We start from the raw sequence: 16,502 nt of genomic DNA on the forward strand, positions 1-16,502 counted from the left end.
CTCTGAACAGTCACGTGAATCCCAACCCACACAAGAACCTCCCACACCGAACACACCAACTTAAAAAAAGAATAGAGGAAGCGACACGCGTCTAAAGACACAAAAACACACCCCGTTATTTCACACATTTCTGATAGAAAGTGTCCGTGGATGTGTAGGAACCAGGCCACTTGATGGGGTCCTGATTTCGGGCCCTGACACCTGACCCCAGGCCCCTGCAGGAGCCGCCCAGCGCCGGTCCGAGCCCGCATTAGCATGCAGAAGGGCCGCTCGCCTGGGACGTGGTGCGTTCACGGACAGCTCTCTCTCTCTCGCGCGCGCGCGTGTGTGTGTGTGTGTGTGTCTGGGCTGCGGGAGCTCCGGAGAGCTGCTGCTGCTGCTGCTGCTGCTGCTGCTGCTGCTCAGGTTACATAAGGAGTCTGTGGGCACAGCGGCGCTCCAGCGGCCCCGTCCTATCTCTTTAAATGACACAGAGCCGCTCGGTGCGCGCGCGCGCGTGTGTGTTTGGAGGAGGAATTACGAGACAGAGGGCCACTGTGTTGTGGAGGAGGACCGAAAACACAACATCCTTCGGCCTGCTGTGATCGCTCTGAAGAGGCGGCTGCTCGTCCTCGCGTCTCCCGCGCCTGATTCCTGGCGCTTGTCTATGGGCTCGGCGGGCGCATCCCCGCCCCCCCCTCGGTAGGAGAGACCGCGGCCAGGGCTTCGCTTTCATCGTTATCATCACCTCGCCTTTTGTTGGTTTATGATTTGACATCCGACGGTTGGAGGCGCGTGAGCGAGAGAGGAACATGGATTAATGGCCGAGTGATCTTCATCCGCGAGGTAAGACACGCGCGGGGAGGAGAAGGGCGGATGTGGAGGCTGAGGGTGCAGCGCGCGCGCGCGCGTCAGATGGTGTGATGGCAGCACCAGCATCCCCACACTGCGGCTCCACGCGCTTCTTCGCCTCCACCTCGGAGCGACTCTCTTTCGATTATTTATTTATTTGGAGTCGATCATCCGCATCGAGCTGCAGGTTATTCACCGACACGATGACGTCAGCGTCTGTCCGTGACGCAACGGCGCACCGCTCTGACACTGCCGCACAGATGTGTCTTGTTCGACTCTCCATTCGGATCCTTTCCTCCGTGACTTGTGGGGAGAGCGTCGCCTCCTCCTTGAGGCATCCATTCATCACATTCTGTGATTGTTTACCTTCATGATGGAGTCCAACATGTCGGAACAACACACGTGACCGTGGAGAAGTGGAGCTCGGGAGAAAGTTGCTTTCCTCTGCCGGTATGTGACTGGAAAGGAGGGGATGAACAGGGGGAGAACTCCCGCTGGCTTCATCCCTTCAGTGAGCCGGTGATGTGACCCTTGCTGGGTCGCCCACGGTGACCCCTTCCCAGGTTCTGGCAGGGCAGTGACCACCGCTGAAGGTGCAGCATGTCATCCAGATGATGGTGTCCCCACATGAAACGTGATCGCAGGTGGGTGGGTGGGTGACTGGCTGCTGTGCCTTCTGCGGAGCTTCATCATCCACCCTCCGCCACAGACTTCCACATGTTGAAAGGAAAGTCCGTCGGAGCTACGACAGATTAGTGACTGGCCGAGTCTCACTTTTGTCAGGATTATGTTGGTCAACATTACAGCAGCGCAGCCAAGATTAGTCGATAATCTACTTCATTAGTCCAGATTACACTGACAGTTTGTCAAGTGTTCACGAACCTATGAAGCCAAGTAATCTGAGATGATTGATGGCAGCTGTCTGGTCATCTTTGCTCGATGTGAAATTCTCCTGGCTAATCTTTGCCAGCGCTACACATGGGGCACAGCTCGTGACCCGGCTCTCCATCTTTGGGCTCCTGAGGTGGCTGTGTCTGGGGTGACCTTCAGCAGCATCTCTGGGCTGGACGATGAGTGTGGGCTCTCATGTTGCCAGACCCCCATCGATGGCTGAACCCTCATATCAGTGAGTCAGGTGGTGTCGGGTTTCCCGGGTCATAACGGAGATGAGATCATTCGGTCTCGACTGGTGTTCAGGGGAGTTTTCAGCTCTCTCTGGTGCCGTCCCGGAGCAGTTTGGACCCTGATGGACCCTAATCTATTCATTATATTTTTGATTAGTCGACTAATGGCGTTGACTTTGTTTTGTTTGGACCCGTTTTGAATTTCTGTTTGACCTAAAGTTCATCTCACTGTGATACCATACATTATTAAACAAGTATATTACAATAATGATGCAACACCAAACACTCTTTCAGGAGTCTACCATGGTGTCGAAGGGGTTTGCTCATCCTTATGACGCGTTGTCTTCGCAAACAAAACAGTACGAGCCGTCGTCGCTCAAACTCCTCCGTGACTGAGGCTCCGCCAGGCTGAGTTTGCCTCAACCTATCCAGGTCTCTCGTGGTCCCTGATGTTGTGAACCAGGGTCAGAAGTCTCATCGTAGAGGCAGCACCCGTGTCTTCTGGGGAACCGGTTTCTACTGAGTCCAAGGCTGGTAGCTGACGTTCTCTTCCTGAGTCCCGCCTTGTTCCTTACTGACAACCAAGAACCCCCCGAGTGACAAGTCACGGCTGGACGAGCTTCACTTTTGACGTGGGATTATTATAGGAAGAGTCCTCGCTCAGACACGATAATAACCACAAGCTAAGAATCAAGTGAGCCTTCCGTCCGTTTTAGCTCCTGCACAACACAAACACAAAAACATTGGGAAATAAAGGCCGGGTTTATAAATAGCCGGATCTGGCTTTAAGGCGCATCTCTGTCTATTTATATCTGTCCGTGGGAGTGGAAGTAAAGTGCACGCGTGGCTTTAGAATTGCGCCCGTTTGTACATCTGGTCCTGGAAGTGATGTCTCTTCTCCTGATGTTTCTGCAGCGGCGTCTTGATAGACCATCCCCTGCAGCTTTATTTGAGCAAAGACAGCAGCCCTGGGTCAACCACGCCCAGCAAGTGACGCCTGGCCAATGACAAGCTGAAGCGCTTTTAAATGTGCTATACTTGGATAATATCCATCCATCGTCTGCCGGAGTCGCCAAATATCCTCAGGCGCTGTACGGTCGGGGAAGCTGAGAGCGCCACGCAGGGAATTACCAGGCAGTGCTCTGACGGCAGCCAGGAGAGAAGAGATACAAGAGGTGGATCGTATATTCAACATAGGACTTGTGCCAAAATTCCTCTGCTTAACACTGGAGACTAAAGTTTCCTGCAAAACAGCAGAGCATTTCTGGCGGGAAGGGAGGTGTTGCTGTGGACCTGTCAGTCACTCTCGTCATGTGCAAGACTTCAGGTCGACTTCCTCGTATCACCTGGTGTCCAGGTGTGACTCGCTGTTGAGTCGATGACTCACTTGCTCAGTGGAACAGCTGCTGCCGTGTCAGTTATGGCCGTGTTTTCAAACGTTAGTCATCGAGCGAGTGTGTGAAGAGATTCTGCTTATGTTTTCACGTTCCAGGTCTGACCCGTCCGGTGCCACCAAATATTCAAAATTGAAGTCGTCGGTGGGCCACAACGGACAGGAGACTTGAACCCGACGCAGACTTGACTTTTGCCTGTGTCGGATTACTTTGTTCTGTCCCGCACGTTGGGGCTAGGGGGCGCCCTGCAGCTCCTCTCACCTCCCACTCAAACTTTTACCGCCGCTAATTCCTATTTTCCAGACAAATTTCCCGCCTTTTAAAGTCATTGAAAAGTATCAAGTTGGTGTCGTTTGACTGCAGCGACGATCATCGGGTACGCTTCTATCTCGGTCTGGAAAAATCGATCAGAGACTCTGGAAACCTATGAGTGGTGTGTAATTCATCAGAGTGACAAGACGGCGGTGAGGCCAGATTTGCATGGCTTCATTGTTGTGTAAGAGCGCGGGAGGCCTTCGCCGCTGCTGGAAATGATGATTCTTCTCTTCGAATCACGTCGTGTTTATTTGAGCTTGCTCATATATGAGTGATTAGAACACGAGCAAAAGGAAAATCCTTCCTTCTTTAAAGCCTCCTGTGGTTCGGGGTTGCTACTTCTGTCCCCTCCACCGAAACAAGCGGAAAATACGGCATGGAATCGGCCGGAATGACGTGGTCCTTTTTTTCAAAAAAAAATCTGACAAGAACACGAGTCGTCATGCACCTGAAGGAAGAGTCCAGGTGAAGATGACGGTGGATGGGAGTGAGATGTGAACCCTGTGTTCGGCTAGTTCGGCTAGCCTCCGTAAATGGTGTCAAAAGTAGGATGGCTAAAGCCAGAGTGCTGAATAAGTCGAAGGATGCAAGACGCTTGGTTGAGGGAGGGGCTTGCATGGAACAAGGCTTGGCCTCGTGGAGCACATCTCCAAAGCTGCCTCGATGGTTTCTGAGCTGATGTTTTCCTCCACAGTCCAGTCTCCTGTCTGATAGCAAGGGGAGTCGCACACTCCTCATGAAACCAGAAACCAAAGATGTGCACCTGGGGTTTAAGAGCAGGTGAAGATCATGGGTACTGTGGGGATGAGGAACCTCATGGGAGTCCGAGGAGAGGCAGAATTTGACTGTATCTTCTGCTGTTGAATACCTTCTGAGGACTGCAGTGTGTAGTTTGCCATTGAAACCTCACCTCAGATACTGCTCAGCCTGGGTCCTCAGCGGGTTTAGCGTTGCTCTCCTGCCGATGCTATGATTTACATGGGGGTTTCCCTCTACTTGAACGTCACTAGATCCTTCTCCGCTTCAGTCCAGTGGAACCAGACCAGGCCTCGGAGGCGATTTAGAATTGAGAAACTTGAAATTATGCAGGAGAACTTTCTTCGGCTGACGGTGAATCTGAAGTGACTCATTATCGGTGCCACATTTAGATCAGAACCAGGACTGAGTCATTAATATGGTGATTGATTCATGGGAGATTCGAGCTTGTTGTTCCTCTGAGGAGAAGTCTGGAGCATCAGGAGGGGCGGGCTACTCTGTTTACATTAGACTTCCAATTAAGAGGAGGAACATGTTGTTGTCCATCCTGACTCACGTGTTTGGACTGGAGTTCAACCAGCGCACGCTGACGCTGCTCGCAAAGATGACTCACAGACGTGACTGAAGAGGAGCGGAATATACATTTGATATATTTTATTGATGTTAAATATGATATATTTTCCACCATGATGGACATTTCTTGTTTATTATGCTGCAGTTCTCTACTTTCTCTAAATCTTAAGATTTAACTTTCTTTTTCAATTTTCTGGAGATTTAAAGGTCCAAATGTACGATTTATATCAATTTTTTGACTTGAAATAGTGAAAAATTGAAGAGAATAATTCATTTTATCTATATTTAATCACTAGCAAAGTCACATGTTTAATACGACTCCAACATACGGCAACAATGATGAATTAAATATTTTAGAATAATTCACTTACAAACATTCAAACATCAGTTAATAAAATGTGAATGAAAAGATCAGTTCTTATATATTCACTTTAAATCTATATTTCTTTATTTATTTTTAACCATCACATTCAGACTCTGTACCATAAATATAAAACTCCATGGAAAAAATATGGGACGAACGGCTGAAAAAGTCCTTCGAGTGAATTTGAAAAGGGTTTTAAAAATACTGCGTCTGCTTTCGTTCATTTGTGCAGAACCTCCGTAAGAAATGACAGGATGAATGAGTCACCTGCAGATTAGTGACACCTGCGGGGTCAGACTCCCGGGCTGAGTCACGTGACTGAAGGTTCCATCCGGACCTGAGGTGAGAGTCGTGGAAGGAGCCGAGCCTTCCTCTGGGTCTGCTGTGTGACAGGGTGAGCCCGTCTCTCTCCTCCAGTGTGTTTCATCTCGCACGCTCCTCGCTGGAGCCGCCAGCACGCTCGCATTATGTAATGGAGGAACCTCGGTGATGCTGCAGCGGAGGCAGAGCTGCGCTCCTTCTGCTCAGGGACCGACAGAAAATACCCCGCCGAGATGAGCGTGTGAAGCGCCCGGCGGGAGCGGACGCCTGCACGAACGCCGCGGCCAGCCATTGAACGGCCGAGTGAGATGCAGGTGCAGGCTGCCGCCTGCTGTTTGGAGCGAGGCTGGTTGGGAGTGAAGCGCGAGGTGAAGGAGGCAGTTGTGTGTGGAGCCCTAATGTCAGCACGTTACATAAGTGATGGCTGTGGGCCTGCGAGCTGTCGCCCTGCTGCTGACACAGAACAAGCGGGATGAGGCCATCGGCACGGAGCTGATCGTTCATGCCAGGACTGGAAGAGCTCCGTCCAGCTCCACCGACTTGTCTGTTTTCTGCCTTTGATCTGACTGTCAGGCCGGAAGCCGTCCACCAACAGGAGCGTGTTTCTCACCCACTTTCACGAGTCACCTTTGTTCTGAGGTTGCACTCACCAACTGCAGGGTTCGAGTCAGTGGAACGCGGTGATGATGGGGTCACGGCCGCTCGATGTGCGTGACGTCTCTTCTAGATGTACTGAACTTGTAGATGAAAAGAGCGCTGGCGTCTGGTGGGGTGGAGGGCTCGGACAGTGAGGATCCCAGTGAAGCAGGTGTTGGGCTGTCGGGTCCTCCTCTAACCAAGCTTTGTTTGCCCTCCAGGTTCCAAATGTTGAACATGTCAACCCCCAGCGAGCTGAAGTCCACCTGCGTGACTCGCAACGGTATGGTGAAGCTGCCCCCGAGCCAGCCCAACGGTCTGGGCAGCGCCAGCATCACCAAGGGCACCCCTGCTGCCAAGAACCGCCTGTGCCAGTCCTCCACCGTGCCCTCCATCCTGCCCCCCCCTCCGTCGTCTCTCTCCTACCACCACCACCACCACCACCACCTGGACGGCCAGGGCCTGCCTCACTCCGCCGCCTCTCTACTGGGCTCCGAGCTGGAGCCCACCAAACCGCTGGTGGGCCTGAAGCCGTCGCTGCGCAAGCTGCCGCCCCTCACTTTACCCAAGCCCATGCTGCTGGAGCGCCAGCTGGTCCTGGACGAGAAGCTGCTCAACCGCCTCCTCTGGTACTTCACCACGGCCGAGAAATGTGTACTGGCGCAGGTGTGCAAGACCTGGCGCAAGGTCTTGTACCAGCCCAAGTTCTGGGAGGGGGTGACGCCCATCTTGCACGCCAAGGAGCTTTACACCTTGTTACCCAACGGGGAGAAAGAGTTTGTGAGCCTGCAGGCCTTCGCGCTGCGGGGCTTTCAGTCCTTCTGCTTAGTGGGCGTGTCAGACCTGGACATTTGTGAATTCATCGACAACTACCCGCTCTCCAAGAAGGGGGTGCGCTCGGTCAGCCTCAAGAGGTCCACCATCACAGACGCGGGACTGGAGGTAGGTCCACCTGGATACCTTGCCGCAGAGCTCGGTCCCATTGCAGTGGCCTTCACAGAGCAGCATGTCCACGACTGTGGATAGGACGACCATCAGCGGTGTTTCTGTTCCTTCATTTGCTTGTCAGGAATGATCCTTCCTTTCATTCCCAGAAAACCCTGTTGAACACCGGGGGTGAGCTTCTCAGAAGGCTCTTGATATGAGTTGGTCTGTTCTGGTTGCTATTCTGGGAAGAGTGGTTGGTTGTCATGGAGAATGCTGGATCAGATGCCAGCCTCCTCCATATAAGGCCTTTCCCGTCCGATGTTTGCAACCTGTGGAGGAGAATCGTGCTCAGAAGTGGCTTTGTTTCTCGGACTCTCAGGTCATGCTGGAGCAGATGCAGGGTCTGATGCACCTGGAGCTGTCGGGCTGCAACGACTTCACGGAGGCCGGCCTGTGGTCGAGTCTAAACGCGCGGCTGACGTCCCTCAGCGTCAGCGACTGCATTAACGTGGCGGATGACGCCATCGCCGCCATCTCGCAGCTCCTGCCCAACCTGTCGGAGCTGAGCCTCCAGGCGTACCACGTGACCGACACGGCGATGGCGTACTTCACAGCCAAGCAGGTAGGGATGGCGCCCGGCGCGCCGCGTCGCGTCGGCCGAGGTCGCGTGTCTTCTTCAGACGTGCTCTGCTGCCCCTGCAGGGCTACACCACCCACACGCTGCGGCTTCACTCCTGCTGGGAGATCACCAACCACGGGGTGGTCAACATGGTCCACAGCCTGCCCAACCTGACGGCACTCAGCCTCTCCGGCTGCTCCAAGATCACAGACGACGGCGTGGAGCTGGTGGCGGAAAACCTCCGCAAGCTCCGCAGCCTGGACTTGTCCTGGTGCCCGAGGATCACCGACATGGCTCTGGAGTACATCGCCTGCGACCTGCACAAGCTGGAGGAGCTGGTGCTGGACAGGTGAGCGAAGGTGGTGCCCTCCAGGTCCCACTCCGTCCTGGTCTCATCACTGTCAAAACAAGCGCCGCAGCTTCAGCAAAAATGAGCCTCCACAAGGTGGAGACGCTGGTATCTAGCTGACACGCTGCTGCAGCGCGTCACCGTCATCCCTCACAGTGGCGCAGCTGTGGGGTGGAAAACAGCCCCTGGTGGCTGTGAACTGCAAGATGATGAGGACTACAGTGTTTCTGCCGACCTCAGCACAAAGCTGACATGCGCTTCCTCTTCAGCGACCGGCAGAGTAGAATTTGTTTCACAATATTGCTCTCTGAAACGGCTTTGTGGAAACTCTCTGCACTGTAGCATTAGCACATGTGCTAAAAGTGCTAGCTGAGACCAAGTCTCGACCTTAAAGCTAAATCCTGAAGCTTTTCCGTGTGTTAGCATGTGGCATGTGGCGGAGGTGTGCGTTTGGATCGTGTGGTTTTCAGTGCGACAGTTGCGCCAGTGTCTAGTGTGAGACTTGCTGAAGCTAGGTGACTGTTTCCAGGTGTGTGCGGATCACTGACACCGGTTTGGGCTACTTGTCCACCATGTCGTCGCTGAGGAGCCTCTACCTGCGCTGGTGCTGCCAGGTAACACCCACGCACGCGTGCGCACACATTAGCTGAACACATGAGCTCGATTTCATTTTCGTTGGGTTTGTAGGTGCAGGACTTCGGATTGCAGCACTTGTTTGGGATGAGGAGTCTTCGTCTCCTGTCGCTAGCAGGTGAGTTCACGAGAGCCAGCGTCGCGACTGAACATCACTTCTCCCCTCAAATGTTCATATTCACATGGCGCTCATTCTCTGGGACAATAGTCACTGAGCACAGCGCAGCATTCAGTCTGATGAGGACTTTCATGAAGGAAAATGTGCAGCTGTAACATGTTCATGAAACCGTTAATAGTCAGCATCGCTAGCCACTTCAGACATAACAATAAAACCCCCTAACTGTTCGAAAAATGTCTTCAATAAATTAAGAATAACTGTTTTTTTGTGAGTAAGAGACAAACTAAATGGAAAAAAAGGCTTAAAAATAGAGAACAAAATCGAATAGAACTGACTGAAACAGTGAATACAAATGTAACAAGTTTCTTTTTTCAGCAACAGAAACTCGACATTGAGCTAAAGAATTTAGCATGAAATCTATAATTAGAAAAAAATGATTTCTTCATAATCACGAAAAAAAAAACCACGAAGAAGAACATATTTATGTATTTGATTTTTAGAAATTCCAGCTGTAACATAAGAAAAAAAAGAGATTTCGTCAGTGTCTATCCCAAAACTATACGACTAATTTACAAAAAAAAAGTCGCAATAAAAAGTCTAAGTTTGTCTAAAAAGCCCCTGGTGTTCCGCTGTGCTCCAGGCTGCCCCCTGCTGACCACCACCGGCCTCTCCGGCCTGATCCAGCTGCAGGACCTGGAGGAGCTGGAGCTGACCAACTGCCCCGGAGCCACGGCCGAGCTCTTCAAGTACTACTCCCAGCACCTGCCTCACTGCATGGTCATCGAGTAGCGGCGCCCGCCCTCCTGTTCTGACCCGACGGACCCACCCGCAATACTCCCGCCTCCTCCACGCTTCCTCACTCTTCTGACTCTCGCCAGCGAGGACGCTCTCATCACCGTAGACCCACCTCCACCCGCCGTCTTCCTCCAACCCCCGCCTCCAGCCCGGCAGAAGAAGGTGCGACGTCTTGTCCCACGGTGCGAGAAGCTTCCGGAAGACTTTCCGGACGGAGGAACCTCGACATGTGCTCATCATCCAGTGAATTTACCGCCACGACTAACTCTGTGTGTAATATAATCCTTGTCTCGTCCGAGAGACTCGGCCGGGAGTGGAGGGCCGGACGGAAGCTCCTCTCCCTTCTTGTGCAGTGTGGACTCAGCGGCTCTTTCTGGGGACATCCATCCTCCGGTCAGAAACATTTCGACATGCTTTTTATTTCGCTGTGTTGGAGTTGCACGCTCACTTTGACCCCATTTTTTGATACACGATCCGGAGTGTCGAAGTTCATCGGCGAGGCAGGGAAGTGCTTTTTTCAGGGGACTCAAAAAGGGCATCGCTTTTTTTAAAGATCACCGTGTTTGCAACGCTTCATTTCTTAAAAGTTTCCTTCAGCAAGAGCTGGCGGTGGTGGTGGCAGGTCGACGTTTGAGTTTCTATTTATGAAAAAAAAAAAAAAGATATTTGCTAAAAATATTCCAAAAAAATAAGAAGTGAGGTTGTCACTTTTCTATTTGAAGTTTTGGGGATAATTTGAATTTAAAAAGTTCTATTTTTAATCATATACATTTTTACAGAGACTGTGGAGGTTTTTCTCTTGGTCCTGCTGAAGAGGTGGGTTTGTGATGGACTTGAGGAGGCTGGTTCTGGAGGTTCCAGACGGCCCAGACACAAATCGGGCTCTTGTTTTGATGGTTTGGAGCAACAGCGCCTCAGTGGCTTTCACAGTCAGGAGTGAGAGTGCGCTGCAGAAACCCCCCAGCAGGGGGCGGGCTCCTCACCTTCCTCGAGATGTGTCAGGGCTTCATTTTGGATTCTTTTCGGGCCTAAAAATTGTAAATAAAAATGAGATATAGTCAAGGAAGTAGACCAGAGGCGGAAAGGTTTACCTGTCGAGCTGACATGGTCAGGAAGGGAGCGGACCGGCAGGCACTGAGGGATGCGTGCGCTGCTTCCTGACCAAAAGGTTGTCTTTCCTCCAGTGTCCGGTGCTTGTTGGTCAGAGCTACTTTATCAACCGAATGAAGCCGAGACGCGTTCGCTCTGGTTTAAGCCTTTTCAGAGGAGTCATTGAAAATCATAGCAGCCTCAGACTCGCACTTCGATTTCAAGATTGTCGATCTCGCAGCGTCAGCAGCCCAAAAGATACTGAGACTCCGAGTCAGAGCTCAGCTTCCTTCGCCCTCACGGAGACGTGGTTCATTTGTCGTTCACAAACATGACGTGATTTGGTCTGTGAATGAATACCGAAGCTACTCTTGACATGGTGACTCAGCTGGAACCCAAAAATGCATGTACAGCTGCTGACGTCCGGACAGACCAGGAGGTGTGGCGTTCAGGGACGTGGGGAAAATGGGGATCGCTCAAAGCAGGGTCCGAGAGCGAGACCGCCGGGTGGAGACGACGCTCCGCCCCGGGCTGTGTTTGGCTGTCAGGCTCTTGCATCATCGCACATGTGCCAACTCCCATCAGCTCGTGCCAAAATGTCACCGGAGCAGCGGACGCGGCATGTGGACCTGCCTTGACTGGGTGACGCGGGAGCAGCTTGTGTCCTCTGTTCTCTGTACATATTTATTTATTTAAATTCAGTTCTGTCTCTTTATTTATTGGCCAGACGCCGGGATGTTGACGCGCCGGCGTTGACTGCCGGTTTTTGTTTTGTTTTTTTACTCATGAAGTTGGACAAAAAAACGGACTGGAATATTTTATGGTTGTGTTGAATGTGGCGAGCGAGCGGTTGTTGACATGACGCCAGCTGTGGACGACAGAGCGGCTTCATCTGTGCGTCTGAACTCCAACGCGGTGTCGCTGTGTGCAACATATTAGCCCGAACATTTGACTCTATTGATTAAACACTGTTTGGTAAGACCGACAGGTGTCGGGCGTCTGCTTTGCTCTGTGCTGCCCCCTGCTGGAAGGTCTGCCACTTGTTTCTGAGGTCACACGTGCGGAAGCCACGCCCCGCTCAGAGCCGACAGCAGATCCAACAGTGCTTCCCCCTGGTGGTCGGCTGCCGCATTACTTCCCTTTGACGCCTTCAGGGTCGACAGCGATTCCGACAAACCTTCAGTGAAGTCACGCGCCACCTTTGGTGACGGGAGTTTCTCGTCTGAATTTCGCATCGTTATTTCAACATTTTGTGCCACGCGACTGATGTATTGATCCGGTTTTCAGTTGAAAAAGCTTATTTAAAGAAAGAACCTGCTCAGTCATTCTTGCGTTCTTCTCAGTGGAATCATTTTAATTTGCTTTAAAAAAAAGTAAATAGTATCGAAATTAATCATCCAAACCTGCCTTTTTTCAGGCTTTGGCGCCAATATTAAACTTTACAAAAGCACTTTCTGGGTGTGAGTCAGGACACGAGCGCCCCCTGGCGGCTTGCTGCAACATCGCTAGAGCTAAAATCCAGGCGTTTCTCCGGCAGAAACCGCATGTGATGTTTCTCTCCGCCCACGAGGAGCTTCCACAGGGTTCTGATTATATAGCTACAGCCATTTTAATCGCCAAAATCCCCGTAGTTCGTGACTGAACATATTTGTCGAACAGTGAACTTTGGCGATGAATCAGCGCAGTGGTTTATTGGAGAGCGGCCTCTGGTGGACAGAAGTAGTCACTACACGTTTCTCCGACATATTCGTCAATAAATAGAGACATGTTTTTTCAGATCCCGCAGCTGAATAATTGAGAATTTTCCAACACGAACTGTTCGCTTCTGTGGAAGTGTGTGACGGTACCTGGAGATCAGGTGCAGAGCGGCGGGTCAGAAGGTCAGACTGGGCCCTCGGTGCCAACGGTGCGGTGCCACTACAGCAGAGAGACACAGAGAGATTGAGAATAGAGTCATGACAATAAAGAGATGAGAGATTGAGAATAGAGTCATGAAAATAAAGAGATGAGAGATTGAGAATAGAGTCATGAAAATAAAGAGATGAGAGATTGAGAATAGAGTCATGAAATTAAAGAAATGAGAGATTGAGAATAGAGTCATGTAAATAAAGAGATGAGAGATTGAGAATAGAGTCATGAAAATAAAGAGATGAGAGATTGAGAATAGAGTCATGAAAATAAAGAGATGAGAGATTGAGAATAGAGTCATGACAATAAGGAGATGAGAGATTGAGAATAGAGTTATGAAAATAAAGAGATGAGAGATTGAGAATAGAGTCATGAAAATAAAGAGATGAGAGATTGAGAATAGAGTCATGACAATAAGGAGATGAGAGATTGAGAATAGAGTTATGAAAATAAAGAGATGAGAGATTGAGAATAGAGTCATGAAAATAAAGAGATGAGAGATTGAGAATAGAGTCATGAAAATAAAGAGCTGACCTGAGGTGAGTCAGGTGAAATCCAGCATTACCAGAGGACACAGAAGGAAGAAGGACGAGAGAAGTTGTCATTGTTTATTCATTTGTGGTGGAAAAGCGCTGTAGAAGGGAGGAAAAGTGAGAGTGGGAGGATGTGAGGTGTGAAGGCCGGTAGCTCAGCTCTGGCAGCAGCTCTAGCCTCGGTTCCTCTTCCGGTTCCTCTCGGACATGACCACGGCCGCCACCACGGTGCCCACCACGGTGACGGTGATGACCAGGCCGGTGGCCGTCTCAGCCACGCACAGCTGACTGTCCACCCGGGCCAGAGCGGCGCCGCTCAGCTGCGGCGGCTCCAGGCAGCTCACGTTCTGGTAGTCGTCGATGTGCAGGTGGCGGACGTAGAGGATCTTGGTGAAGACTCGGTGCAGGTCGCAGTCGCAGCTCCAGGGGTTTCCTGCAGGCAAGAGCCAGTCACACAGCTGCACTGTCTGTCTGCGCCACGGGGGGGTCGCGCTGGAGTGTACAGTACCGGCGAGCTGGAGGTGTGTGGCCGTGGTGTGCAGACTGGTGAAGGTCTTGAACTTGAGGTGACTCAGGCTGTTGCCGTCCAGAGCCAGGACTGCCAAACTGTAGAGCGGCGCCAGAGCTGCGCCGTCCACCTGCGTGATGTTGTTGTTGCTCAGCTGCAGCACCTGCAGTACGCAGACAGAGGGGTGAGACGCAGACAGAGGGGTGAGACAGGTCAGATGCAGGCAGAGGGGTGAGACACAGGCAGAGGGGTGAGACGCAGGCAGAGGGGTGAGACACAGGCAGAGGGGTGAGACAGGTCAGAAGCAGGCAGAGGGGTGAGACACAGGCAGAGGGGTGAGACAGGTCAGACGCAGGCAGAGGGGTGAGACACAGGCAGAGGGGTGAGACAGGTCAGACGCAGGCAGAGGGGTGAGACACAGGCAGAGGGGTGAGACAGGTCAGACGCAGGCAGAGGGGTGAGACGTAGACAGAGGGGTGAGACGCAGGCAGAGGGGTGAGACGGGTCAGACGCAGGCAGAGGGGTGAGATGCAGACAGAGGGGTGAGACGCAGGCAGATGGGTGAGTCAGGTCAGACGCAGGCAGAGGGGTGAGACGCAGACAGAGGGGTGAGACGCAGGCAGATGGGTGAGACAGGTCAGATGCAGACAGGCGGGTGACACACGGACAGATGGGTGAAATGCAGACATATGGGTGAGACAGGTCAGATGCAGACAGACGGGTCAGACAGGTCAGATGCAGACAGACGGGTGAGACGCAGACAGAGGGGTGAGACGGGTGAGACGCAGACAGGCGGGAGAGAGAGAGACGGGCCCAGTCACCTCCAGCGCCGGCAGCATGTCCAGACTCCCGCGCTGCACCACGCTCAGCTTGTTGTTGCGCAGGGAGAGAAGGCGGAGTCTGAAGAGGCCCCTGAAGACGCCGGGGCTCAGCCACAGCAGCTGGTTGTAGCTGAGGTCCAGCTTCTCCATGTTGTCCAGGTGCTGGAAGCTGAGCAGGACCAAGAGTATTTCAGTGACAATCTTCAGTCTCACGTCACCGCATCATTCTGAAGTCTGGGCCCAATGAAGCTGCCGCCACCCACTGGGGGCGTGGCTTCAAGACCAGACTGTGGCGGTCAGGTGGGCTGCATCAGTAGAACCAGTTCTGGGCCGGAAGCTTCTGATCCTTGATCTCGCACCTGTATCCAGGGATGTGGCTCAGGCTGTTGTGCGCCAGGCGCAGTTCCTTCAGCGCCGACAGGCCCCAGGAGAAGTCTGCAGGCAGCAAGCTCAGCCGGTTCCAGCTCAGCTCCAACCTCTCCAGGAAGGACAGCGAGAAGAAGGCCTGCGGAGAGACGGCATCACCTGACGGCTGCCCTCCACAGGGAGCTGCCGCCTCCTACCTGCGGCTGGAGGTCCTCGATCTGGTTCCCCGTCAGCACCAGGACCCGCAGCGACCAGAGCCCCCCGAAAGCTCGGCTGCCGACCCGACTCAGGTTGTTGGCGCCGAGCTCCAGCATCCAGGTGTCGTGAGGGAAGCCCCGGGGGACATGCCTCAACCCTCGAGCGCCGCAGTCCGCCAGGTGATCCCGGCAGGCGCACGGGCGCGGACAGGAAGTGGAGACCTCCTGTGGCCGGAAGAGGAGCGGCGGCGAGTAGAGGAGGAGGAGGAAGAGGACGAGGAAGTCCAGACACATGGCAGCTTTCATCAGGGAAGATCCAGCTGGTCAGTTCAGTGCTGCAACAGGAGCCATGTTGGTTATGGATGAGTTAGAAATGACACATGCAAATATCATGTCAACAACGCTGCGACCAGCAATAAATATAATTCACCGTGAAACATGAACGATGGGAAATATAAAACGGCATATAAAAACAATTGAAATATATATATATGTATTTTAAGTCAAATGGTTTAGATATTGTTATGTGAATAAAAATCTGGTTCACTGTAATTACATCATCAGTCATAAATGTGGAGCAGCTGAACGGATTAAATTCTCAAACTGAAAAACACACACGCACACGCACACGCACACGCTGAAACTGAAAGACTCAACTATGAATCCTGTCGAATCGGTTTCTGCTCTGGTCCCATCAGATCCATATTTTACACGATGGGATGCTCTGTGTCGCCGTTCGAGTTCCAGAGTTTGGGATTTGAAATTTTAGTTTGAGAATTTTGAATCCTGAATCCAGCATATCCAGCTCGGATCAGAAGCTTGTGTCCTCGCACCTGCGCCAACAGAAAAGTGCCGACTCACCGTCTCCGTGACCCTGGTCCATCCTACCACCATCGCCACGACAACAGACTCAGAGACGAAAGATGAGAGTGACGATGCGCCAGAGCCTGAGTCCTGTCATCTGCCTCTAATCCCATAATCCCGTCCAGTCACTCAGCGTGCCCTCCCACCCGTTCGTCCCCCCCCCCGCTCTGGACCCTCAGTCCATGCTTCGCCCCATAGTCCCTGTGTCTTCTTGACCTCCCTCCATCCTCGTCGCTATAACCAATAACCACCATTTCACCTGCGGTGCTTCGCATCTTCACCCATGCGTTTTTCACCTGCGGCCTGACTCGCTCCGGTTTCCTCCCAAACGTTTGATCAACCGATATTAACAACTAAAACGAGCGAATTACACCGCTACGGTTCAAATAATGAAGTTGTTTGATTGTGTCACGAGGAAAGAAAAGAGAGAAAAAGAACTAAAAAAAAAAAAACGGCTTTGG

General features: G+C 52.2%; 2 protein-coding genes across 2 annotated transcripts; one reads left to right on the forward strand and one right to left on the reverse strand.

Moving 5' to 3' along the window:
* The first annotated feature begins 406 nt into the window (after positions 1-406).
* On the forward strand, positions 407-11,827 carry fbxl16 (F-box and leucine-rich repeat protein 16). Its single transcript, XM_053852644.1, has 7 exons — positions 407-825; positions 6,536-7,256; positions 7,621-7,863; positions 7,944-8,209; positions 8,739-8,823; positions 8,897-8,960; positions 9,601-11,827. The coding sequence occupies exons 2-7, from the start codon at positions 6,543-6,545 to the stop codon at positions 9,747-9,749; spliced, it is 1,521 nt and encodes a 506-aa protein (XP_053708619.1). The 5' UTR covers positions 407-825; positions 6,536-6,542; the 3' UTR covers positions 9,750-11,827.
* A 1,519-nt stretch (positions 11,828-13,346) lies between these two features.
* On the reverse strand, positions 13,347-16,161 carry si:ch211-237i5.4 (insulin-like growth factor-binding protein complex acid labile subunit). The gene is made up of 6 exons (XM_053852648.1): positions 16,039-16,161; positions 15,178-15,512; positions 14,974-15,119; positions 14,615-14,783; positions 13,794-13,956; positions 13,347-13,718 (listed from the first exon to the last, which is right to left on the reverse strand). Exons 2-6 carry the CDS (start codon positions 15,481-15,483, stop codon positions 13,459-13,461), a joined length of 1,044 nt encoding a protein of 347 aa, XP_053708623.1. The 5' UTR covers positions 15,484-15,512; positions 16,039-16,161; the 3' UTR covers positions 13,347-13,458.
* Between the last annotated feature and the right edge of the window lie 341 nt (positions 16,162-16,502).

This window comes from Synchiropus splendidus, chromosome 19 (genome assembly GCF_027744825.2).
Source record: "Synchiropus splendidus isolate RoL2022-P1 chromosome 19, RoL_Sspl_1.0, whole genome shotgun sequence".
NCBI classification, from domain to species: Eukaryota; Metazoa; Chordata; class Actinopteri; order Syngnathiformes; family Callionymidae; genus Synchiropus; species Synchiropus splendidus.

Coding starts and splice junctions, on each gene's coding strand:
- si:ch211-237i5.4 (XM_053852648.1), bottom strand. CDS start 15,483: ATGAAAGCTGCCATGTGTCTGGACTTCCTCGTCCTCTTCCTCCTCCTC. Junction 14,784..14,973: donor AGCCACATCCCTGGATACAG/GTGCGAGATCAA, acceptor GGTCCTGCTCAG/CTTCCAGCACCTGGACAACA. Junction 13,957..14,614: donor ACATGCTGCCGGCGCTGGAG/GTGACTGGGCCC, acceptor TGCGTACTGCAG/GTGCTGCAGCTGAGCAACAA.
- fbxl16 (XM_053852644.1), top strand. CDS start 6,543: ATGTTGAACATGTCAACCCCCAGCGAGCTGAAGTCCACCTGCGTGACT. Junction 8,210..8,738: donor GAGGAGCTGGTGCTGGACAG/GTGAGCGAAGGT, acceptor GACTGTTTCCAG/GTGTGTGCGGATCACTGACA. Junction 8,961..9,600: donor TCGTCTCCTGTCGCTAGCAG/GTGAGTTCACGA, acceptor GCTGTGCTCCAG/GCTGCCCCCTGCTGACCACC.